The following is a 26,475-nucleotide window of genomic DNA, read 5'->3' as shown; positions in this document are numbered from 1 at the left end:
GAAGCTGACTTTGGCCCCTGTTGCAAAAGTTTGAGTGTTACGTGACCAGTCCAGTTTAGTGTTACAAGGTGAACTCCCAGCAGTTTGTTCCTGACCCTGATGTTCAACAATGTGATGGGAGTTTTCTCTGGAAGTCAACCACCATCTGCTTCATATAACTGGTGTTTGAGTTCACACTAGATGACAAAGTCAGTGATGACCTTCCTGTTCTCCAGATCATTCTCCTCAGATACACAACCACTGATGACTTTATCATAAGAGAACTTCTGGAGGTGACATTTAGTGATGTTGTATCTGAAGTCCGATATAAAGAGTTAAAAGGAAGGGAGAGAGCACTCTTTCTGCTCGGTGACAGCTCGTACTCTCCTTTTTCTCCCTCCCTCGCTCACAGACACATAACGGGTATGGCAGTCGATTCTCCCTGCAGCACTACATTGCCCATGAGGCTACATTCTTTAGGGCGATGCCTGTAACACTCTCTTATTGCTTTCATATTAAATAAATTTTTTTTATATTTCTTCACGTCATTATGAGACGCAAGATTGAGACACAGGCATTTGAGCCTCTTAATTCGTGTTTTGTTTGAGTTTCCACCGGCGTGGAATTGCCAAAAATAGCGAGGGCATAGCCTAACAAAGGAAAGAGGAAAATACCGCCGTGTAATCCTTTTATTTCAACAAAGTAACTGTATTCTGAATACCCCCTTTTTAAACGGTAACTGTAACGGAATACAGTTACTCATATTTTGTATTTTAAATACGTAACGGAGGTGCATGTATTCCGTTACTCCCCAACACTGCCTGTGGACTACATATTACATCCCAGTCTGTGGTTTTGAAGCAGTCACTCAGCCTCTCACTGGTCTCCTCTGACAAGATCTTCACAGATCAGGTAAGATTTTGTCACGGACATTATCTCAAAAAACCCCAAAAAACTTTTTGGAAAACATGTAAACCTCTGAGCTAAAGAGGAGAGGGACTCGCTGCATCTCTGACAGTATGGGCATGTTTGAGTGCCTTTGGACTTCTTACACATCTGGACAGGCACCAATGCTGAAAAGTATATACAGGTTTTAGAGCAACATATACTCCTATCCAGACAACTTTTTCAGGCGTGGCTTGGCATATTTCAGCAAGATAATACTAAATCACTTGCTGCAGCTATTAAAATAGCGTCATGAAACAAAAATGTGACAGTGAATACCCAGGACTGTTGCCCAGCTAGACTCTTATATCGCACAAAGATGGGACAATGTTCCTCTCCAAAGTCCAGGATCTGGTCTCCAGGCAAATACAGACTGTTGTTGAAAGAAGGAGGAATACTACACTGTGGTAAAAACACAGCCATTAACGTGGTACACTTAGTTGGTTTAAAAATGTGATAATTTTCAAGTTCTCATGTGATTAAAATATGGGTTTTCAGCGATTCTGTTTTCATTTAGATTTTATACATCGTCCCAAACTTTTTTGGTGTTATCTAATAATTAACAAAGATCTTGATTTCACCAATATTAAAAACACCAATTTGTTCAAATTCATATAGCACCTGTACTGTTAAAGAACTGGAGTCATTTAGTCTCTCTAAAACCTCAGAACAACCTTTGTGTGACTGCCAAGATGCTTTTGACAAATACTGATTTAACTAATCCCTTTATACTGGCAGCAATAGCAAGACAAAAAAATCATAAATAACTAAAGTTCATTTACTTATTTAATTAGATTTAATTTACTAAAATGCTATATAATATCTCACCATTTTCTCTTCAAAGAAAAAATCCAAGTGCTCATTAGATATAGAACTAATTTTTATGTTGTTATTCTGTTTGTTTAGTGCAGTCTTTTCAGAAAAACACACAAAAAACCCCATTTTAAAACAGTAATTAAAACACTTAATGACAGTTGTAAGCAGTTACAGTTTCTCTCTTGGTGCTTAACAGCCAATCAGAAAACTCTCAAAATGATTTAACTGAAATAACAGACTTACCAACCAAAACTGGTTAGTAAATAACATGAAAGGAGGGCATTACAACATGTCTTACCAGGACGAAGAGACAAAAACAGGCAAAATAAACTGAATAATAATTTCTCTTCGTTAACCTCTGAGCTTTCTCTGCTATTTCTTTATTTAGTTTTAATGTTTTCTGTGCAGTCAAATAGTTTTTTTCTCTTTTTTTCAAATCAGCTGCATCACACACGATATCGTGTGTACACAGCAAAAACTGTAGTGTTGAATCAACTCCCACAGAGTTGATTTTAACATTTTTTCAGGGTTTATATAGCTCCACACTCTACAGAGTTGAATTAACATTTTCAAAATAGTTAATTATTTAACACTTTGTCAGAGTTCCTTCTTTAACTCTTAAAACCGGGTTAAATTAACACTGAGCAAATTATTATTAACACCATGTCTGAGTTAATTTTTAACTCACCAAACTGGGTTAAATTAACACTACACAGATTGAAAAATAACACTACTTTAACTCTTTAATCTTTTATTAAGGTAGTTTTAATCCCTAAAAGAACTATTTATGTAATAGATTAACATAACTTTTTAACGACAACAAGTACAATCATGAGAATAATTTCAAGAAAACTGTACATTGTCCAAAAACATTTATTATCATGCTGCTTTTTCCCAGAAAGTGAATCAAAACATAATAAATGAAGATATAATGTACAAACTTTCATCTGCAGCACTGTATGAGTTTTGAATATCAAATGGTCTGTGACATTTGAGTTCAGTTATTTTTATGACACACCGTTCTTCAGTTTGTACTACTTTGAATGCATGGTGATGTTCATCAAAGTTTTCAGTAAAGAGTTTGTTTGTCAACAAAAAAATGTCATTTTCAACCATAAGTGTATCAATTATTTGACAAAAGACTGGCATGTCTTCCTCCATTGTACTGCAAACAACGAGTCCAGCTTTGTACTCTACACCATCAATTTTAACCCAACTTGTTGAGAAAACATCTTTTGATAATAGCATTTCACTATTGACCACACTTTCACCTCTTAAAGAAAATGATTTAATTGGCCCAAACTCCTGTTTAAGAGAAAAGGTTTCCCAGTGATAAGCAATGGCCATCTGATGCCGTTTAGCAAGCGATTTGGTGAGGTTTTTGAAATTTTTGAAATAATCTTTGAACAACTTGTGCTTAGCTTCAAACCTCATACTCCACATATACAGTAAAGGGCCAATTTTTCGAATACAGGATGGGTAATGAATCATAAAATGATGCTTAGGAATCAAGTTTCTGTGTGGATACGTGTGCTTAAATAGTTTGTGGTGGTCAATAATCAAATTCTTCAAATATATAGTCATTCCCAGAGTGAGACAAGGTGAAAAAACAATGTTCATTATTTGAAGTAACAACAATAACAAATTCCAGTGTCTGTTCCCTGCAGGAATAATGTCACCAAACAAAAGTGGGATGTTTTTCACAAGACAGAATGTCTGGATAGAGTTCAAACCAATGCTATTGCCAGCACTGTCCAATATGATTTTAGTGGGCCGGTTTTTTCTTTCTAAAAATCCATAGTCAAAACCATAAATCCTAGAAAGCAAGTTCTGTTCTGATATGAAGTGTTGCGTAAGATACTCAAAAAGCAATTTGACCTCATACTGAGCCACACCTTCAAGAAGGTCATGCATTATATCAAATGAGTAGTTATTGCAAATATGGTAATACTGCAATGAATTGAGTGCAGAATTTCTTTTCAACCCATACAGTGACTTCAATTTAGGATCTTCCCGAAGAGACTGGCAATGTATGTCAAACAAATCTTTCCCACGAAGAATAATTTTAGGATCATCCTCACTGTACACCATTTGACAATCATTCTTCTCAATCAAACAAAGGCGACAGAAATGACAGCTACTGAACGACTCATTAAAACCAAGAATTGAGTGCATCCCTAGGTTATCTCCAGTGATCTGTGATATTGTGCCATATACCTGCTCATCAGAAAATGGAAGACTTAGCCCTTGGCTTTCCAGTTTTTTGACATCATTTATCAGTGGTTCCAGTATAACATCAAAACCATACTTTTGCAGATCTGGTGTGTGGAAAAGTGACACTAAATGAATGTTCATCAAAATGGAATTAAATTTTGGGGGCAAGTTTCTTATAACAAAATAAATACAGCCAATTTTGTGAATTCCGCGTTTAGAGCCAAGAGGATTGGCTGTTTCAAAGTCATCATAGTATAGCTGAATTTGTAATGCATGCCTTTTGGCTGAAAACAAAGGGTGAGTTTTAAAGTAACTTCCATCACAAAAGTCATGATAAGCATCAGGCTCTGAGCTACACTCTCTCTGCAGGAAAACACAAATCTCTGGATTTCTAAACATGAACTTCAAAGACTCCAAAATAGGTACATATATAAAAGTATCCTTCACAGGTACTTGATCATAAGTACCAAACTTCTGATTTCACCTGATGTCATACCTCACTCCAAGTGTTATTTCTCTAGGTTCTACAACTCCCCATTTTAGATTTAAGTATTTATTTCGTTTCCATTCTGTGTTCAGATTGGTGAAAGGGTTTTCAAAATTTTCAAAACATTCATTTATTAAAGATATGCTGGAGTCCTTTGTGGGTAACGCAGAAAGAATGGCCTGCTTTGCTTCTGAGCGAAGCTCACTTGTTAATTCCTCCAAATCGCCTACAAGTGAGGATACTAAACTGTTAGAAAGGCCACTACCCTGCAGTTTGGCCACAATGGATGCACAGATTTCTTTGGATGAATCCCTTGTAAGTACTGAATCAATGCTCACTGGAACACTGGAAGAACTAGACTCTGGAAGAACACTGGGAGAACTGTGAGGAAGATAAGAGGAATTAAACTGGTCCTCCAAAGCAGGTGAAACTGTGTCATTAGAAAAAGAAGCAATGGCTGAAGTTCGATCATTGTGGTCAACATTGCTGTGAAAACTGAGGTGCTTCCTAAAGCCTGCATAAGTTTGGAACTGAAGCCTGCAGCCTGGCTGCCAACAACATAACTTAAACTTAGGTCCAGGATAATAACCATGTTCACCTCTTAAATGTGAAATCAGCTGCTGACTGCTGAGATAAGCTCTCTTACACAAAAAACATGTCAGCATTTTAATGATTTTTACTTAGGTTGTGAGAAGAATTTCCTGGTTAAGGATTTTGGCTCTCAAGTCACGCACTCTTGGGGACTCCTTCATTTTCCCCATATCAATATTGTATACTGTTGTCTGCAGAAATGTGTAGAAATTCACAAGTGCAGCATCATAAGACACATTGAACACAAAATGAGCTTTAAGAAGCTCATCAAATGCCCCAAGGGAGCGGCTGGCCTGGCAGGGGATGAGACGCTTGTCTATGGCAACATAGAAGCTGTCGACCTTCCTCTTCTGGCGCCCAACAGCCAGGAGGTATGGCTGCTGACTCTGCTGATTCTGGAGATGCTCTTCCAAACTGCAGCAAGACTGGAGTTGAGACAAAGATACTGAGCATTAGACACAGGAGCAAGTCAGAGATAATAGCATCACAGAAATGAGTATGTAAACCTCCTTTGTAAGCTCAACTGTAATTTGTTTCATTCACCTCTTAACCAGTGACATGACAACTTATGACAAAAACTATAAATATTAAATTACCTTATGAAAGACTACAAGTCTCTCAACAGCATCAGAGGCGCTGATTTTTTGATACTTTGGTCCTCCTGGGGGTGGCGGAAGTAGATGTAACAGTAACAACAGGGAGGCCATGTCTTGGTCAAAGGCTGCGGCCAAAGAGTCACAAGAATCAATTGACAGCAAATCTTTCAAATGCAATTTTTAAGGAGAACTAGAAACACTTCCTAAGAAAGTTGAAATGTGCTGTCATAAACATTAAACTAACAGCTAAAGAAAACTGATGAAGCAAAGCTAACAGGTGAATGAATTGGTATTTATTAATAGAATCCTGATGCTATTGAACTTTAACTGCTTATAGCAAATCATATTTAACAAACTCACTTGCTGCCTCATCAAGATCACTTCCTGGTGGACTCTCTGCTGACTGCACCAATTGACGCAACTCTACTGTTGAGGTGAGCTGCTTGGCCTCTTTGATGATTTGATACCTAAAGATTGGATCCCATTTCTGAAGCAGCCTGGTAGATATCTCATCATCAAACAGGAGAGTGAAGTCTTGATTCACCTTTAAGAAAGAAAATCTACTACTGCCACATTCATCTTGAAATTTAAAGTGATATTAAAAATTCCACTGAATATTCTCACCAATCCTCTTGTATCCAAGAATCTTGGGAAGATAGACAGGATATCAAGACTTTTGTCAGGATCATTGATGACCTTCTGACGATGCTGAAAGGTCTCTCTCATCTTCTGGAAAATCAAGGAAGTGTCGGATGTATGTTTCAGCAAAGAGATGGCCTCCTGGCAAGCATCTCCATCAAGCTGCATGTCGACATTAATGGGCCTTTGGTAATTTGGGCCCCCTGAAGAAAAACACACAAACATTTCATTTCATTTCATTTTTATTTATTTCACACTTGGTACTACAATCAAACAAAACAACCACATCTTCTGTCAACAAAACCCAACAACCATGTGTGAAAAGGAGCAGGAAGAAGAAAATATTCTTATTAAACCCTGCCCCCTATCTACCATCGAACTTATATCACCGGTGGGCACCAAAAATCAGGAACAAACTAATATTGACATTTCTCTCCGGTCGAATCCCAAACCAACATCACATTCATTCGCATTCTTCATACTGAGTTATCGTTTTAAACATATAACACTTTTTAAAACATTGTAAATTTATACAATTCTTTAAATTATAATGAAGTGAATTCCACAGTCTTATACCCCTAACCGTTGTGCTCATTAATCTTTGTGTAGTCCTGGCTAACTGATGTTTAAAATAAAATTTCCTTCTATTCTCTTCTCCCCTTGAACACATCAAAAATACTCTTTGTAACTTAAAAGGCAAAATATTATTTTTAGCCTTAAACATAATTAATAATGTCCGTAATTTCACTAAATCTCCTAATTTTAATAATTTTGATTCTATAAATAATTTATTTGTATGTTCTCTATATTTAACATTATGAATTATTCGTATAACTTTCTTCTGTAATAGGTTTAAAGGTTTTATGGTATTCTCATATGTATTCCCCCAAACTTCAACACAATAGTTGATATATGAAAAAAACAAAGAAAAATATAAAATACGCATTGTTTTATAATTTAATAAATCTCTTATACTACCCAAAATATAAATACTTTTGACCATTTTCTTTCTAATATGTTCAATATGAGATTTCCATGTCAAATTCTCATCCACTATTACACCCAAAAAACGAAATTCAGTAACTCTTTCAATCAATTCTTCCTCTATAAACATAATGACTTTATCCTCCTTTACACGATTGCCAAATATCATATATTTCGTTTTTGTCAGATTCAAAGATAATTTATTTACATCAAACCATTTTTTTATTCTTAACATCTCAGAAGTCATAATTTCAACCAAGTCTTTCAAATTCTCTCCAGAGCAATAAAAATTTGTGTCATCTGCAAATAAAATCGAATTTAACCTTTTAGATACGTCACAAATATCATTAATATATAAATTAAAAAGTTTAGGTCCCAAAATAGAACCTTGAGGAACACCACATACAATCTTCAGTCTTTCAGAAGTATTGCCAAAATAATAAACATATTGCAACCTATTCTCTAAATAACTCATTAACCAATTCAATGCTACTCCTCTCACTCCATAGTTATACAATTTAGAAATCAAAATAGAATGTTGTATCGTATCAAAAGCTTTTTTTAAATCAACAAATACTCCCACTGTGTATTTATTATTATGTGTTGCAGATGAAATATCTTCAATAAAAGTCAACAACGCTAATGCCGTTGACCTATTTTTACGAAATTCAAATTGGTTTTCATGTATTAGTTGATATTTTTCAATAAAACTATCAAGTCTTTGTGCAAAGAGTTTTTCTAGCAATTTTGAAAACTGTGATAAAAGAGACACTGGCCTATAATTATTAAAACTATGCTTATCTCCTGATTTATATAATGGTATTACTTTTACCACTTTCATTCTGTCAGGGAATACTCCTGACTGTAGCGAAAGATTAAAAATATAACAAAGAGGAGTACTTATACAATCTATTGTCTTTTTAATTATGACCATGTCTATACCATCACAATCAGTAGATTTTTTATCTTTACAATTTTTTTACAATTGCTACTATTTCTTTTATGGTAGTATCGGCTAAGAATATGGAATTAACCATTCTATTATCACCTATCCAGGCTTCCTCATCTCCTGGATCATCATTTTTCCTGATTAGATTTGCTAAAATAGGTCCAACATTTACAAAAAAAGAATTGAATTCGTTTGCTACTTCGGTCTTATCTTTAACAACTTGATTATTATTAATAAAATAATTAGGCCGAACTTTGGGTGTGTTCTTATTACCCAATACCTCTTTAAAAATATTCCAAATGCCCTTAATATTATTTTTGTTTTCCTGAAAAACTTTATTATAGTAATCTTTCTTAGCTTTCCTCAATATTAATACCAACTTATTTTTATATAGTTTATATTTCATTTCCGCATTTTTAGTTCTATATATTATATACTCCCTATATAAATTATTTTTCTTTTTACACGCATTTGCAAGACCCTTAGTTATCCAAGGTTTCCTATTTATATTCTTTTTCTTATGCTTAAATGATATCAATGGACAATGTTTATCATACAAGGCCAAATATATATTTAAAAATACTCCGTATGCAATGTTGACCTCATTAACATAAACCTCCTTCCAGTCCGTTTCCATGAGATCTTGTCTAAACCTATTAATTGCTTCATCATTTCTTAACCTTCTATAACTCACAAAACTAGCTTCTTTCTTTCTTTTCATATTTAAATCAAAAATAAAAAAGACTGGTAAATGATCGCTTATATCATTTATGATGAGGCCACTTTCAATATTATTCTCCAAACTATTAATAAAAATATGATCAATTAGTGTTTCTGATTTCTCCGTTATTCTACTCGGCTTTATAATTAAAGGATAAAATCCTTTACCATATAATAGTTCAAAAAAATCTGACGAAGCCTTATCATTTGTCACTTTACAAAGATCAATATTGTAATCACCACACAAACATACAGTCTTATTTCCCTTAACCTTACTCAATAAATTTTCTACTGCTTCTGTAAATAACTCAATCTGTGATCCCGGTTTCCTATATATACACGTTACAATTATATTACTTCTCTTTTCTATATCCAATTCTACTGTCACAGACTCCATTAAATCATCCATGACAACAGACATACATTCAACTTTTTTACATTTCAAATCACAATTAACGAAAAGTGCCACCCCTCCTGCTTTTGTCTTAATTCTATTCACAAAGTACAAATCATATCCTTCAATACAAAAATTACAACCCTTATTCTCATCTAACCATGTTTCAGACAGAGCAATTATTTGAAACTTGCCTCTCAGACTATACAGAAAATCTTCAATCGAAGCAAAACTTCTATAAAGACTTCTGCAGTTAATATGAATTAAAGAAAATGTATTGGCTATATCAACCTTATCCCTGAATTGCTCCTCTGTAAAATAATCACATGTGACATTAATTGTATTAAGCACATTCCTTTCAGGGTCAATACCTACTTCAAAATCATATGATTTATAATCTGTGTCGTCAAACATAATGCATAAATTATTCTAGCGCTATCTATTACCTCATAAGAAAGAGAAGGAAACAAAAAAAGAGAAAAGGAGAAAAAAAAAAAGAAAGAAAAAAAACTGAAAAAGGAAAGAAAAGATCCTAAGCAATCTCACATTCATTTATCAACATATTTTAAAGTCCGTTGATCTTGTTATCTTCCATATCCAATTTTACAATTTCCTTTTGTCCTTTTCCTCCCGAAGTAGCATTTGACCTTGCCAAAAATAAACTAGTTATAGCCATAATTGGTCGCAGCCATTTGTCTATCTTAATCATATTATCACGTATAATTGTCCAATTCCTCAAGTTCCTTAATCGTTACAACCTTGGCTTCTTCTGGTGTTCCATTCAGTTTAATCATCACTTTGCAATTCCTGGTCCAGGTTGCTTGAATCTTTTTCTCCTTCCGTAAAATACGAGCTTGTCTTGCAATATCTGCATTTCTTTTTGTAAGATGTTCATTCAGATATACTCCACTTCCTTTCAAAAGGCTGGACCGTCTCAGCAATTCTACTTTGTGTTTTCGATTAACAAATCTCACTACAATTGCTGGAGGAGCATTTTTGTGCCTTCTAGGAAGAGTATAGCATGCAGATATATTGTTACTATGCAGGGGAAGATTTTTACTCGAAAAGAATTCCACAACCTGCCGTTCCAACGATTGTAGCTCCTCCATCGGGGGCACGTCCTCTCCTCGTTTTGCACCAGTCCCAGATTCGGTAACTCTCGCATATGTTCTGTGTTTAGTTTCCAGACCTGTAATAACCATTTCCTCGAGTCGAGCCTGCTGTTCTAGGTCGTCCACCTTCCTTTCCAAAAAATGGATTGTCTTATCTTTCTCCTTGACCAGATCTTTTAGTTCTTTGATTTGCTCCATCATCGACATTAATATTCCTTGTTGCTTATTTACTTTTTCAATTTCCAACGTCAACGAATTAAGTGAATGCTTAATCTCTTCCAGATCTTCTTCGACTTTCTTCATCTTTGCCATTTTGTCTCTCTTTAATATCAATTATTAGTACCTTTGTTTGCCCAAACAAAATCTATAGCCAGAATTATTTGGAATGATAATTTTTTCTTATCACCAAACATTACGGCACCACCGCAAGGACGCCAATCCGGCTGTAATCACGGCGCTAATGCATTGACGCCGTGTGTCAATGCCACGTCACACCCACTGAGCTGCAGCGCCATCAACATAAAAGCATAGGTGCTGATCAGATAGGTAAATGAAAACAAAATAGTATCTAATGTAAATGAGCACATTATCTAGTTTGTGGACACTTAATTTCTTACCTCCTTGAGTAAAGCCAGTGGAGCTACTTGGTGGTGCAGATCCTCTTCTAGTCTTTCTCTGTATCGTTTTCAAAACGCCAAGAAATGTATCCAGTGCTGCTTGCAGCATCATAGAAGTGTTCCTAAAATGTAAATACATTCAAAAATAATGTGTTGTCAATCTGAAAATTTTTAGAACTTAAATGTCAACACACACAAATCCCAATGATGCACAGCATGAAAATTATGTAAACAAAGTGCAATAGTAGTGACTATACATAGCCTTTCTTGGAGTATGGGTCTTTCAGGGATGGGAACAATGTCACTACCCCTAGCGCGTACTGTTCTCTAACAGCTTTGGTGGGGAGGTGCCTGAAAAACGATTTTAAATTAACATGCTTAAGTAATGGCAAAATAGTAACTTGTATTTAAAAAAAATAAAATGCACAAATAGAACACGCATACCCATGGCAATCAATCATGTGAGCCACTATTATATTGACCATTTTTCTTCTGGTAGCATCTGTTAGAGTTTGTGTTGTGTGATATTCCTGGAGAACCTCTTCACCACCTGAATTGGTTCCAAGTACACCTTCAATTAACTTGAGAAAAAAAAAGATGCAAAAAGTGAGGAATAGCTTTTCTACATATTAAGAATAATGAAGTAGAAAAAATACTATGAGAACTGAGTTTTGTCACAACCTTTTTAGCAGATGCTGCATCAACAGTACCCTCAACTCTTGTTTTCTTCCTGGGACCCTCATCTAGAAGTATAGTTGATGTACTTGCATTTGAGCTGAAGCTTGAGTCAGAACAATCAGATGCAGAAGACAAGGAGTAATCAGAAAATTCTAAAAGGAAAAAACAACATTATTCTGTAAGGTGTAGAAAAACAAATCTGGCTGCAGATTTTTAACTAACAAGGCAACATCACACTGCAGACCTGACTCATTTAAATTAACTGATCTCAATGTTCAAACAGCTGATTGGTCAAATTGTGTGCTCCTGATTATTTGGAACAACCAGCAGCCACGCAGCCACACAGCCCTTCCCCATGTCTGGTGTTGAGCTTGCCCCTTTAAATTTCTCACCATCACTTGAGAAAACTGTTAGGACCACAGTGCCTTGGCTGATAAGATCACTGAAAATCACTTCATCAACTTCTGTCCCTGTTGCATCTTTGTACACTACTTTTGCATCAGGTGGCAGGCAAAATCTCTCGATGACTGGAAAAGATAAGATATATCTGAGTGCACCTTTTAAGTAAACTGTTCTTGCCTCACATTCACTAAAGTGATACACCACTGTATGATTCAAGAGACTTGGCGAAACGCCCTACAAAAAATTCTGTCCCCCCAACTAAAATTAGGTAAGATATAAACAAACCTTTTTCATGAAACTGCATAAACTCAAAACGCCCATCAACCTCTTCCAACTTCACATACTTCTGCTGTTGGCAGTATCGAACCTGGACCAGCATTTTACTGGGATAAAATAATAACAAAGATGGCATAGTATTTGACATTTAGAGCAATTCAAGCACAAATGATTAAAACACTGACATATACCGTACATGGTGATTAATACTGACCATGCGTTTGAATTTCACTGCAATAACATTTAATGTTATCAAATAAACCTGTGTCTGTCCATGCAGGAGTCCAATTGATACATAACACAATACAAAATACACGTTAATCTATGGTGTAGTTTACACCAGACACGGAGTGCTACGAAGCGATTGTTTCGGTATCTGGTCTATTTTTTGCGTGGGCCACGCATGTTCCGCAGGAAGTTACACCAAGACACACAAGACAATCCAGGCAATTTTGAAGATAAAAGCTATTCTCCAAAATAAAATACTGCGATTGACAAATGCGATCAGATTTGTGTATGAAAAGAGACAATAGAGATGAAAATGAACACATAGCAAAGGAGGGGACAGCCTAACTGACTATGTTTGGGGCGGGTGTCTCAAAGGGAGAAGAGAGTGAGACAGAGAGAGAGACAGATTAGAGACAAGTCAGCGATGAACGATGTCAAAGTAAAAGCAGGAGTGACTAAAACAAGCTCTCTTCAATTATTTTGGGATGTTATTTACTTATCAATTGTGAAAAAATTACTCTGAATAAACAGAGAAGCAAAAACGCTCATGAACTGGCGTGGAGAAAGACGTGTCTGTGTGAACAGGGGAAAAGCTGAACGTGGCGCGGCGCTTCCACGTGCAGTGTCTACCGTCACTTACGAGTAAAAAGACTGCAACATTAACATTAGCATTGGAGGCTAAATAGAATTTTCGACACATCTCCTCCTCTATTAAAGCTCGTTTTCAGCAACCGAAAACCAAGAAACATCAAGAAAACCTCACTGCGCCGATAGAATACCGTGAATTTTATATAAGTTTGAATAACTTACCGTTTGTGTAAAATACTCCAAGCAGCACGGCAGGCATCCACCACGGTGTAACCAGCAGAAGCACATGGAAAATCGGCCCGGCAGAGCAAACTTAATTGATCCACGGGTTTACCTGGGCAGAAGCCCAGGGGCCTACCAAGTTAAATAACTCTCTTCAGAGTTCATTTGCTTGGACTTGAATAACACTGTTTAATAACTCCAACACTGAACACTATTTGAATCAGAATGTGTTAAAATGACACTTTGAGAGTGGAAATCAACTCTAACATCTTTAACCCTGAAATTTTAACACTCCAGTTTTTGCTGTGTACAAATGCATAAAATACTATACAAAAAACAGAACAGTAGTAATTAAGAGGAGATAATGAACACTTCTTTTCAGAAGGATTTACATTTCATGCACTTACTTGACATTTTGACAGGGACACTAAATCTGTGTTTCCAAGTAAACACGCTGCGGTGTGAAGTCCAGAATGATCACTGAACAGAAAGTTTTACATTGTCCCAGCGTTGATTCATTGTTTTAACGCTTCAAAGTTAAGCATATCAAACCTGATACATGTGTTTTTGTGAGTCTTTGAGAATTCTACATTCCATTGTGATTTTTTCTCTCTGAAAAAACAAAATAAATTGCATGAAAGATTAATTAGATTATTTCATGGTTCAGAGTTAACTTCATATCTATTTACAGTTTGCTGGTATTTAAAGTAATACAAAGATAAAATAGGAAGAACTAGTAAAGGTTTAATAAGTTTTTATTCTTACAGAAACAATTAAAAAATATATTTATCTCCAAAAAGCTGACTAAGAACTGTTTTTAAATGTTTTATTACATTCGTTATTAAATGTTTTTTTAAATCTAGATTCGTCACATCACAGCAATGTAAAATTTCAAGGTATTTACACACTTACGAGCTAAAAATAACTTAACCTGATTGTAATACGTACATTTATCCTGAGCGTATTTCCCTCACTGTTTTTTGAATAAATTATTTGAATGAATTATGTTATTCCATTCAACTGAGTTTAAGCTGCATTTTTCCCAAAACAGAACTCAAATGCCGTGTGGATGGATGGACAATATATATGATTCTGATCAAAATATTATATTGTTGTCCTGGTGATTTCATTACCATATATTATTATGGTATACAATGTAAAGAACTTGCATGTTGAATTTACAGTTCTTATGTTTATATAGAAATGTGAGCATTTCTCTGGCACGTGACGCTTTGTGACTTGGTTTAATGTTCAGTTTTGCCATCCTATCACACTTTCATAATTTCAGAAACAAAATTTACAACTAATGACAAAACTTAGAATGCAAGACATTACACATGAGATGAAGTTATCCAAAAATAGAATTCTATAAATATTGTGATTGTGATGCAGATACTATCAAAAGCAACTAATCGACCTGGCAAAAAAAGAGTGGTAAAGTTCGCCTGTGGAATTTGATATGAGAGAAAATGGGTTTGTTCTGGATAAGGGAGCAGCTTATTTACTGCCACTTTGAGCTGGAAATATTGACACGGATGCCAAAGCGTATGCAACGTATGCAAGTTAATGCAGGTGGTTGTCACTGATTTGACATATTTATTGTTCCTAGACCAAGTCTTTGAGCGTAACAAAGCCTGAATCCACCCATTGGGTGTCTCTGTCTCTTTATATTGGCTTCAACTCAAGTATGGAGAGTGTCACGTTGGCTCGACCCAACCATTTACATTGTTCTCTGCAAAGATCAGATGCCTGCCTGTGTCACCAGTTGAGAATCCAAAGGAAAAAATTTTAATAAACCATTTTTACTTGAAATATTTGTTATTGGATCAGGAGTGGAAATGTGAGACTTACAAATTATCCATCTTATATAATCTGCAATTTTCTTTCAGCTCTGCCACTCCTGAGAGAGACTTAAGTCGTGTCTATAACTGGCAGCTCAATATTTATCAAACTGAAGAGCCAGGCTGCAGTTTTAATTAGACATTCTTTACACACAGAAGCTGCAAGAGGCAATTGCACGACAATTAACAGTTACTTTTTTACTGTCACTCAGCTTTGATAAAACAGATTAAAAATTTAATATGTTCCTCATAGTCTGATTCTCCATCTTCTTGTCTTTTTTGTTTCCCCCAGACACTACAACAGATTAATTGTCAGAGAAATACATTGTAAAATTACGCCTGTACAAAAGATCCTGTTGCACTTCAAAAATCGCCAGAGCACACAAGTGTGTGTTCTTCAGTACACTCATCACATTGTTGCCATTTGTATTTTCCTGTCACTTGCTCTTCAGCAGGGCTGACATTCCCAAATGACAGGCTGAGCCGAAGCTTAACCGTTCATATAACTGTTCTAGGAAAAAAATTATAGGTGATCTTAAATCTGACTGCTAAAGAGCTAAATGTATTTGGCAGCTTCTCCTGCTCTAATTTGGTTTGTAAGTGCAGGTTGCCATATGGAGCAGCTGCTGCAGGATTTTCAGCATTTGTGGAGGAAGGAATTACAGCTTTGTTAAGCTCAAGATGGGAAACCAGTATGTTTACTTTAACATACAGTATTTGTTGGTTTTGCTTTTGTTGTCTTTGACTTCTTAAGATACATACTGTTGGCGACTTTCAAGCCTTTGAGTCGCCGAGCAGCTGAATAGGGGAATAATGTTGACGCGCCCGCTGTTTAAAACGTTAGTCAAAGTTCCAAGTTAAAACTCCTTTATTTGTTATCAAATCCTTAAAATCCGTAGAAAAACAGTGATCAAAAACATTCCAAGCTTGAGCGGTCAGCAAAAGTCGACTTCCCCCATCACCCACTCATTCACAAAATTTCCCTCGGGCCGTGAACAGGTGATATAGCAATCACTATTACAGACACCACGTGACCCAAAGCTACGCCTATCCATAACATTCCGGCCCCTAATTATTACATTTTTACAGTAATAATTACACATCCAACACCACAACTCACAACACACACTTCATCATATCACAGACACCCAGTGAGACAACATAACATACTCAAAAAGTCCACCAAAGTTATTTTCTCATGTCTTCTCTTCTGTCTGCACATGGTCAGTCAGTCATAGGCCAGAGGTTACCAGCACTTAGCCTAAATATAGTCAGTCTGTAATGTACATCTCATAACATTAAAGTCAATTCAAAGTTAGTTATGTCACACTGTGTCAAAATGTCATAATCATGGGTCAGAAGTCTCCTGAAGAAGGCATATCTTTGTGATGGGTCTGCACACATGGCTGGTTGGGGTCTTAATCCAGACCTGACGCACAAGCCCCTTTTCATCTGGTACAGCTCCGGTGACTCTCCCAATGATCCAGGAACCACGAGGTGCAGAATCATCCACTATAAGGACCACATCTCCGGGAACGAAGTTGCGTTTAATCCTTCCCCATTTCTGGCGCTCTAATTCTGTGACTGGGACTCTCTTTGCATATCCTCTAGATATAAGATCTGTCATGAAGGCAGTGTAGTCTTTGTGAAAGTCTTTATCTCTGATGAACCTTTTCTTCAAACCTAAGGCTCGTTGCTCAATTGCACGGTTGTCAGGCATTCTTATGTCTCGGTCTTTTAGTGGCAGGGCAATGCTGTAGTGCCAATCCCCCAAAGTCACCGTCTTGCTGGCCAATTCCAGGAACTTCAAGTCTTCCTTTGACAGCCCCATCTGTTCATCATTGCTGCTCTCAGGAAAATCCATCTTGAACTGCTGTTTCCATAGCTTGTCCAGTATGACAGCAGAAACTCTGTTGGCGGTAACTGTTGCCAAACATCCTGGCCTTCCACAGCATTCTCGATTAAGTGGCCCATTCACAGTCCAGCCGAGCACAGTCCTAATGGCAAAGGGTCCATCACCTACACTCCGGATGACCTCCAAAGGTTCTAGAGCTCTGGGCATATTCATGCCAATCAAAAGCTCAACATTGGCCTTAATTTCTGGCAAATGAACGTGCTTCAAATGTGGCCAGTCATCCAGGTCCTGTTGATTTGGGATGTTACCAGTATCCACAGGCATTTTATGCTGAGTGAAGAGGTTAGGCATATCACAGTACATGTCACTGTCCAATCCAGCAACTTCAAGTTCAGGTACAATGAAACTGTCCACCACTTTCTCCTGTCCCATGGTGCGCAGGAGAATCTTTGTCTTCCTCCCAGCAATATTCAGCTTGTCCATAAGACCCACTGTACAAAAGGATGCTGAACTCCCATGGTCCAGAAAGGCATACGTTTCCACTATTCTTTGACCTCTCTTTGATTTTACTTTAACTGGCACAATGGCAAGCTTACAGTCCTGTTCACCGGCCCCAGTAAGACCACTAGTCTGGATCGTAACAGGAATGTTATCTGCCTCATTATTAGGTTTGACTTCATTCTTCTCTTTGTGGTGGATATGGAGTATACTTGCATGTCGGAGGCCACAGATTTTACATGAAAGGCGTTTTCTGCATTCTTTGCTTATGTGCCCAGTACACAAACAGCCAAAACAAATGCGGTTCTTTTTAAGAAAAGAAATCTTCTCATCATGAGGTTTCTTATCAAGCAGAGCACATGACTCCAGTGTGTGTCCGCCTTTGCAGAAAAAACAAGCCTTCACAGTGCTGTGACGATCTTGAGCCTCTATCTGATTCTGTCTCTCGACGTCAGAGACTGTTGTGGCGAAGCTACTTCCTTTAGCTTTTAGATGTGGAGAACATTTCCCTCCATTGCTGCCCTTGGCTGCTAGATGTGTTGCTGGAACGTCACATAGATTTCCAAAGATGGGATCTGTTACAATTTTAACTTGACGCTCAAGGAAGGAAACAATGTCAATGAATGCGGCTCTGCGATGTTGCCTCTCCTGAATGTCATATGCTACTGTTCGCCATTTGTCTTTTAACTTATATGGCAGCCTTCTAATCACAGCAAGCATATTGGCAGGTGTATTTAATTCAGAGAGATCATCAATCTCTTCCATTGCATTGCAGCATCCACGTAAGAACAAACAATATGCCTGAAGAGCTTTTCCATCTTCCGATCTAATCAGTGGCCATGAGTGAACTTTGTTCAAATAGGCAGATGCAATCACATGTCCATTCCCAAAGTGCTCATACAGCAGAGTCTTTGCCTTTACATATCCAGCACTTCCAGACATATGTTGGCAGCTTTTAACAAGTTCATTGGGCTGCCCCTTGGTGTACTGTGCAAGATAATGCAGGCAGTCACCAGCATCGCCAGTCTTTGCTTCTATGACCTGTTCAAATGAGCGCATAAAGGCCTGAAAATGTAAAGGGTCACCATCAAAGGTTTGAATCTCCCTTTTGGGCAGTGAAGAAAGACTTTGCTGATGGACCAACATACAAGATAATTCATTTTGTTTTTCCATAATGGACAACAGATTTTCATTGGCTACTGGAAGAGCAGCTTGTAGCTTAGGCAAAGGTGGAATTGATCCAAAAGCATCAGAAGGCCCCATAAAAGCTGGTGCAGGCCTTTCCCTTTTGATATTCTGTTGCACTGTTTTTACTTGAAGCTCTGCATTCCCAGTGATTGCATTTCCTTTTGTAAGCGTCTGAGGAACAAAAGTCTCTGCATCCGCATTAAGAATTTCAAGGCTGTTTCCCTTTGTTTTAAAATATGATTCCATTCCATTAGATTTCCGTGAAGCGACGCTCCGCATAGCGGATCCAGTTCTCAGCACGTTCACCTTTGCAACAGTTGCAGCTATATCTGCTTCAAGCTGAAGTTGTTCTTTCTTTCTCCTCAATTGTTCCTCTTGTTCTTCAAGAGAGTGTTTTTCTTTCAGCATATGTTGACGTGCGAGCAAGGCGGCCATTTCAGCTTCTGCCCTGAGACATGCAGATGAAGTAGATGATACTCTTGAGCTTGACCTACTGCCTTGATTTGACACACTGTCGGATGGCAACACGTCATCATTAACATCATTCTGAGGATTAAGAGATAATTGTGGTTCTTTTCCAGTGTGCTCTCGAACCTCCACTTCTCCTCCCAGGGAAGTTTCCTGTGACTGTGCCTTGTCAGATGATGGCCTCCCTGAATGTTTATCAGTTTCAGAAAGCCATATGTTAACATCCTCCATAAACCCTTTATTGTATTTAGAGATGCTTGAGAACCATGTATTTTGTTTATCTTTCTCATCAAATGAGATTAGAGAAAGTAAAGATTCATGCAATGCACTGGCATCCTTAAACAGGTGTGTTAACTCATCAAACTGTTTTTTGACTTGTGAATGATTTTTATCATCTTTCATTAGCTCTTTAAGAGACATAATAACACTTTTCATTTTGTTTACATGCCTTTTCCGATCTGTTTGGATGGTTTCAATTTTGTTTGCAAGAGCTTTCTCAGTGAGGGAAGTTATTCTTTTATCCTTTTCAGTTTTTCCAACAACAGATGCAGCCTGTGATCCACTCATTTTAAGCATTCAACATAAGCAGCATGCCAAAATCCAAAACAAAGGCAACAGCAATTCCTTCAAACTCAGTTGAACGCCTGCAGAGCCACAACTCACACACACCAAATCCAACAGCAAACGTAGCGGTGGGCGTGTCACAAAAACATCTTCGTATGGTCAGAATCCAAACTGCGTTCAAACAAACAATACGCAGCACAAAAACACAGTTTACATACCACCGTCGTCTTCTCCTTATCTGTCGGTCTAGCCGCTTTTACGGGTGTAGTGGCGGCGGTGTGTGGGCTCGCATCGGCGTTTATTCAGCGCTGATTGCGGGACGGTCCATTGCCGTCGCACATTTTGCTGACAAATGTTGGCGACTTTCAAGCCTTTGAGTCGCCGAGCAGCTGAATAGGGGAATAATGTTGACGCGCCCGCTGTTTAAAACGTTAGTCAAAGTTCCAAGTTAAAACTCCTTTATTTGTTATCAAATCCTTAAAATCCGTAGAAAAACAGTGATCAAAAACATTCCAAGCTTGAGCGGTCAGCAAAAGTCGACTTCCCCCATCACCCACTCATTCACAAAATTTCCCTCGGGCCGTGAACAGGTGATATAGCAATCACTATTACAGACACCACGTGACCCAAAGCTACGCCTATCCATAACACATACATTGCACAAAGAAACACAATTGTAAGGTAGAAATGCACAATTTACTGAACTGTATAGTTAAAGGAAATATTTTAGGACTCTGCAAAGGCAAAAAGAAAAAGAATATTTTCATGTGATTCAATATTCTAGTCTATTAGTAGCACAGTATTGAGTATTATTGAGACAAATTTAATATTTCTTTTAAAATAGTTCACGGTCCACAGTTGCAGTATGGGGCATTTATGACATATTATTTGGAAAGAGGAATGCAGTATTTCAGCAGTACTTGTATGGTCTGTTAATGCTTTTTTTCTGGTTTCCTATAATATTACATATAAAAAAGAGCCATATGTTCCAGATGGCGTGTGGGGATGTAATGGATTGATTTGATTAATTTTCATTGAAATCAAGCTATCAGAATGATAACTGAAATTTTTTTATGGCATCAGCCAGCTGCTGTTAATAATAACACAATTTTATTCTGCATATATCATTTAGGCAGAATGGCTGCTACAGGATAAGAAGAAACCTTCTCCTTGTATTGGTCCAGATGTAGATTTGGATTGATAACTTAAAAAAATCTGTCAAACCTGAACTTGATGAGAACTGTTACCTTTACAGACATGAAATCATTTTTTTGTTTATAGCACGTAAGCTGAAGAAGATTGGACAACAAAAAAGCCCAGAAGAAGAGCATGGTGCTCAGGATCCAGTGGATCCACATGTCTCTCCTAAATCTGGTGTGCAACCGAACTCCCACCTGGTCTTCCTCAACATCCTGGAGTCCATTGAGCCAGAGGTTGTGAATGCAGGCCATGACTATGGCCAGCCGGACTCCGCTGCCACCCTGCTCACCAGCCTCAACGAACTGGGAGAGAGACAACTTGTCAAAGTGGTCAAATGGGCAAAAGGATTGCCAGGTAGGACAGTGGTTGCAGCAGAGGTGATAAGATTATCTTTTTTTGCTTTTGAGTTATCATTAGCAGATGGATCCAGTTTGATCTTTAAGAGATTAGTACACCGGATAGCCTGTCTTTGTGTCTTTGCCCAGTCTCGAACAGAGGCTGCCACTTTTAAATTAAAAGTTAAAACTGTTACTCGTTTAAGCAATCGGCAGGCACAGAGCAGCATTAGTAATTGTGTTTAAGAAATACATGTACATCTGCTCTCAGCTTTGTTATGGCCTCTACAAACTCCTGACAAAACTGTCTAGCCACTCTCTTTCACTGTGTTCATCCAACTGTATGTCACAGAAACAGCTTCATAATGTAAATTGAACTTTTGTGCTTACGCAAACTTAACTATCCAAAAAGTTATTGCCCAAACACAAAACCTGGACTTCGCACCTTTGCGTAATTGGCTGGTGATTTTGTTTCACTGTCATTAACCAGCATGAAACTGGCTCGTCACTGTCTGTATGTGATTTGGTGCTGGCAATGTAAGGTTCTGTGGGTTTATGAGAGCTTTTTCACTAAAAAAACAGCTGCCTGCTGATGAGAGCAAAGAGAGTGAATGAAACCAATACAATGAGCGAAAGAATGCCAAAATGCTCCAAAGAGCTCAGAGGAACTGAAGAGTGAGGTGAAGATTACTATGGCTTTGTAACTACAAGCCTCTCATCACATACAAGTATTATTTGATCAGTTGTTAAGATGAGAGAGAAAAAACACGCGAAGATAAATTATTCTTTTTTCTTCAAATTCTAAATATGATTCGGTCTCGTAAGAACCATCCAACCTGTAAGACAATGAAGCGGAACAGCTCTAGTGATAGATTTTTGAGCTGCAACCTGTGGCCTTTTTTCTTTTGTCTGATAGGAAAAATGTAACAGGAGAAAAGAGGTGTCACTGTGCTCATACACCTGGACACAAAACCCAGACGGACTGTGGTGGTAGAGCTTGATGATTCATCCCACCAAAAAAAAAAACCTAAATGGAAAAAGAAATCAGTTATTTTCCAGTCACAGAAAACTATTCTTCTCCTCCTACCCATAATAAAATGTTTGAAAAAGGTTGTTTTAATAATTTGCCCCATATTAAAACACAACAATGAGGAAATTCAAACATGTGCAGCAGACATTGTTTAATGACTGAGATTTTGCAGCTATGTGAAGATTTAGTAGTTTTGCCTGTAGGTTGTTAGATAGATGCTCTTGTGTGTGCACCATTCTGCAGTAGTTACCATATGACTTCTCATTCAGGTACTGATGACATTCAAAATGTTATACAGAAGACTAACAAACTGATAATGAGATCTCAAAACCAGTACGTGAAAAAAGATTTTAAAAGAATAATTAAGAAACTAGACATTCTAATAAAAAAGCTGGATTGATTGGAATGAAAAGAATTGGAAAATGCATTTGATAATTTCAGACCTCATGGGCAGGCTGTCCCACTGGTGTGAAGCATAAAATCTAAAAGCTGCCTCACTAAAGGTTTTTGACCTGCTCTTTGGAACATCAGGCCATGTGCCAGATGACCCGAGAGGCAGTTCTGGTGCAGGTATGGCAAGCGAATCACGCAAATAGTCTGGTGACGTTCAGAACAAGCATGAGCATTTTGCAATCTATACAAACACAATTATTGGCACAGACAAATAACATTCAAGTTCAAAACAGGCATAATTTGTTCCTCACTCTCTGGTTCTATAGTCTACACTCACAGAGAGTTTTCAAACAGATGTCACTTGACCAAGCAGAAATGTTTTAGTTTCTGATCGCTGAATTAAAGTTGTGTACTCCAGCCACACAGCCAAGTGTTTTTATTTTTTATTTTATTTATTTTTGCATCAGATTAAAAATAGATTTGGTGACACGTTATACTTAATTATGAATCAAAGACAACACAAAAGTTTGTTGTTTGGTGTTTGGGGGGAATTTTGATAGACTTTAAGATTTGTTGCTGGGGAAGTCCCTAGCCACAGCCTATTCATTCTTTCACCCATTCATTCATTCATGTTTTTTATTTCCCCCATTCTGTCCTTGGAGAGGGCTGGATGCCTTCCATTCTGAGCAGCTGGAGAGACAAGAGGGAGGGTATTCACTAACGGTTCACTAATTTATTTTCTCCTCTTTCTCCCATTTCTCCACCATTTCTATTACTGTTTTAAGTTCAAACTGTCTGCATTTGTCCTGGACAAAGGTTGTTCTGAGGTTTTAGAGAGACTTAGTTTCAGTTAGTTTCCAGAGTGGATTTTCTTGTCTCTATTGAATGGAGAACGTGTCAGAAGCAAGATTTAGGAAAATCAGTAAATAATATTCCAGGTTCACTAAATCATTTAAGTTTAAAAGCCTAGTTTTTATTGTTGTTAACAAAAAGTTTTTTCACATCTAATTTGAGTTCGTAGTAGTTTAGTTTACTATAATAACCTTGGTTGTGGGCATCGATCTACTGACCTTCTTTTCTCTCCCATTCTAATTCCCAGCCACATGCGTATCCAGTATTTTAAAAGATTATAAAGAATCAGCATGTCCTGTGTCATTATCAATGACTTAGTATAAAAGACAGATGTAGCAATCATGACATCACCTACTGCTCTCTGAATTCTGAAGCCTCCCCGTTTGGACAAGAGGGAGGGGTCTTGCTAGCCAAAACTGATATGAAAACTTTATGGAGGTCAGAGTTAATTTTGAGAGCAAATTTTTATTTAGTTATTTAAGCAGATAAATGCTTTTAGTTTTAGTCGACTAAATATCATAAGATCATAGAACCTCCAACCTAAAGTTGGTTCGGAGTTGCTCCACACGAAATACAAAGCATCTACTGTTACGGCCGAGACCGTTTCAGACGAGTGACAGGACTCAAACGCAAGACGCCGAACAGCTCGTAAGTATATTTTAAGAATAATGTTTAATGTTTACACAAAATATTCATAAACAAAAGGTGAGCGTAGACGTTAAACTAAATAACGATCTGGTCCGGGTCAGAAAGGACAGCTATTCCGGGGATTGGACTGGAAAAGCAAGTCACAAAGGGTCCAGGAAAAAAGGTCGGGATCACTGTAACAGAATGCAGATGTTCAAACATAGATAAGGAGGCATATGAATATGTTGTTTGGCTCAGAATCCTCCTTCGTACTGCGTACTTGCCAACGGAGGTCGGGGATGACATAGAGGGGTGAGTAGTCCGGGTGTGTAAATCCAAAAACTCCTGGCGTGGAGGCAGAGAGGCAGGTAGGTAATTTTGGTAATAGCCTGAGGGACTGCCAGAAGGTCCAGCATCCAAGTAGAAGCTCTTCGCCAGGGGTTGACAGTTAGGTGTAGCTGAAAAAGGAAGCGCACAAAAAACAAACATACAGTGAGGCAAGGTGATTCAAAAAAACACGTAGGGAATTTATAGTGGTGGCCTGCACTGACTGATGTTTAGCAGAGAATCTGGCGAAGAGAGATTGAGAACGCTGGCCTTATGAGTCCCCGGCTAATTACCCACAGATGTAAGCGATCAGCAAAAACACTGAGGCCCCTCCCAGGGGTGGAGACGCCGGATCGGAGGGAGACACACTGGCACACACCCGGACCATGACATCTTCTTTTACCTGACGTCAAATGTGTCCATATGTCTACTCTTTCCTTCTTCATTGATGTCATGAACTGCTGGTCTGTACTATAAATCATCATTACTGGGGTTGTCAGAACTTTATGCGCAGTAGCATTAATGACGGATGTGCTCAGAGGCACGACCTGTATAGAGCAGTCGGTCGTGCACAGCAAAAAGCTATATAAAGTCTACCTTAGACATGTGTGTCACTCAAGCTAGCAGCACCCCATGAGAAACGGGCCAACTGTTTAAGTGTTCACAGGAGTTTGCACCCTTGGCAAGAGGACTGAGTTTTCACGGTGCTCAATGATGTCCAGAGAATGAGCCGTGTGTGCTGAGGAAATAAATGGCGTTCTTGATCCCAAGGGCTGCTACAATTGATATATTTTGTCACATTTTGACAGGAAACAAATAGGAAGTATGGGAGCTACATGAGCGATTACTTCTGAATGGATCTCGTCTCCTTCCAGAATATTTTCACCTCGTTTTTACGTATTGACACGTATTTACATTGCATCATAGTTTTTGTCCTCGCGGATTATTTTTTATTATTTTTTTATTTAGTTGTTGTCTTATTTTCTGAAGAAAAAAAAGGTAGTTGACAAAAACTAACAAAACTTATTGGTCAACGGGTCTGTACGTCATAGCAAAGTCATATAATTTGCCAGATAAAAATGGCAACACTGACATACTCTCGAAGTCCAGCTCATTTAGTCAGTTTAGCAGCGGTGAAGATTACCAAACAGCAATGGACTAAACTCTGTTTTCTGGGACGTGTGTCAGTCAGATTGCTTACTCCTCTAACTTTAAACCATAACAATATCAAAATTGGATGTGATTTTACCTAATTAAGATGTACAAGTCCTATATGGTAGGAAATTACTTGTACAGAATCATTTCTTTTGCTCGTTTCATTGTTCATCCTCTTTTAAGTCTTGTTTTTCAACCCAAGGCGGTCACTAGAACAGTCACATAAAGCTGTGGCTATGGCAACTCTATAGCTCAATTGGTCGAACAAGTGAAAGGCTGCCGGTTTCTGCCCATTTGAACAGTTCCCTTCATGTCACTCCCTTTGCTCTTTCTCTGCTCTTCAGTTTGTTCTCTACTACCTGATGAAATAAAGTCTGAAAGTTTCCCTAAAAAATAATTTAAAAAAGTGTATATAAAAATGCTGAGCCCTGGCACAATCTTCAAACTCACGTAATCATACAATAAGTGCTTTGATAGAGATTAGATTATTTCATTTTTGATTGTGATTGTGTGTGTGTATGTCCCCAGGTTTCAGAAATCTCCATGTGGATGACCAGATGACTATCATTCAGCAGTCATGGATGGGGGTGATGGTGTGTGCCTTGGGATGGAGGTCCTATAAGAATGCCAGTGGCAGGATGCTATACTTTGCCCCAGACCTTGTGTTCAATGAGTATGTCCAGCTCTGAATTCTAGAATTCAATA

General features: G+C 37.7%; 2 protein-coding genes across 2 annotated transcripts in view; one reads left to right on the top strand and one right to left on the bottom strand.

Moving 5' to 3' along the window:
- The window catches only part of ar (androgen receptor), a 42,190-nt gene that overhangs the window by 11,191 nt on the left and 4,524 nt on the right, over positions 1–26,475 (top strand). The window contains exons 4-5 of the mRNA XM_085364347.1: positions 21,133–21,405; positions 26,299–26,443. Coding sequence (XP_085220473.1) covers positions 21,133–21,405; positions 26,299–26,443 — 418 coding nt within the window. The remainder of the gene's footprint in view (positions 1–21,132; positions 21,406–26,298; positions 26,444–26,475) is intronic.
- LOC146623868 (uncharacterized) lies at positions 3,875–12,551 on the bottom strand. The gene is made up of 9 exons (XM_085364819.1): positions 12,409–12,551; positions 11,725–11,873; positions 11,488–11,624; positions 11,301–11,394; positions 10,375–10,747; positions 6,253–6,470; positions 5,989–6,172; positions 5,629–5,753; positions 3,875–5,457 (listed from the first exon to the last, which is right to left on the bottom strand). Exons 1-9 carry the CDS (start codon positions 12,545–12,547, stop codon positions 5,122–5,124), a joined length of 1,755 nt encoding a protein of 584 aa, XP_085220945.1. The 5' UTR covers positions 12,548–12,551; the 3' UTR covers positions 3,875–5,121.

This window comes from Diplotaxodon limnothrissa, linkage group LG10 (assembly GCF_057381915.1).
Source record: "Diplotaxodon limnothrissa isolate DT_005_m linkage group LG10, D_limnothrissa_male_GT1.1, whole genome shotgun sequence".
Lineage (NCBI taxonomy): Eukaryota > Metazoa > Chordata > Actinopteri > Cichliformes > Cichlidae > Diplotaxodon > Diplotaxodon limnothrissa.
The sequence above is the reverse complement of the archived record's forward strand: the minus strand, read 5'-3'. Positions and strand labels throughout refer to the sequence as shown.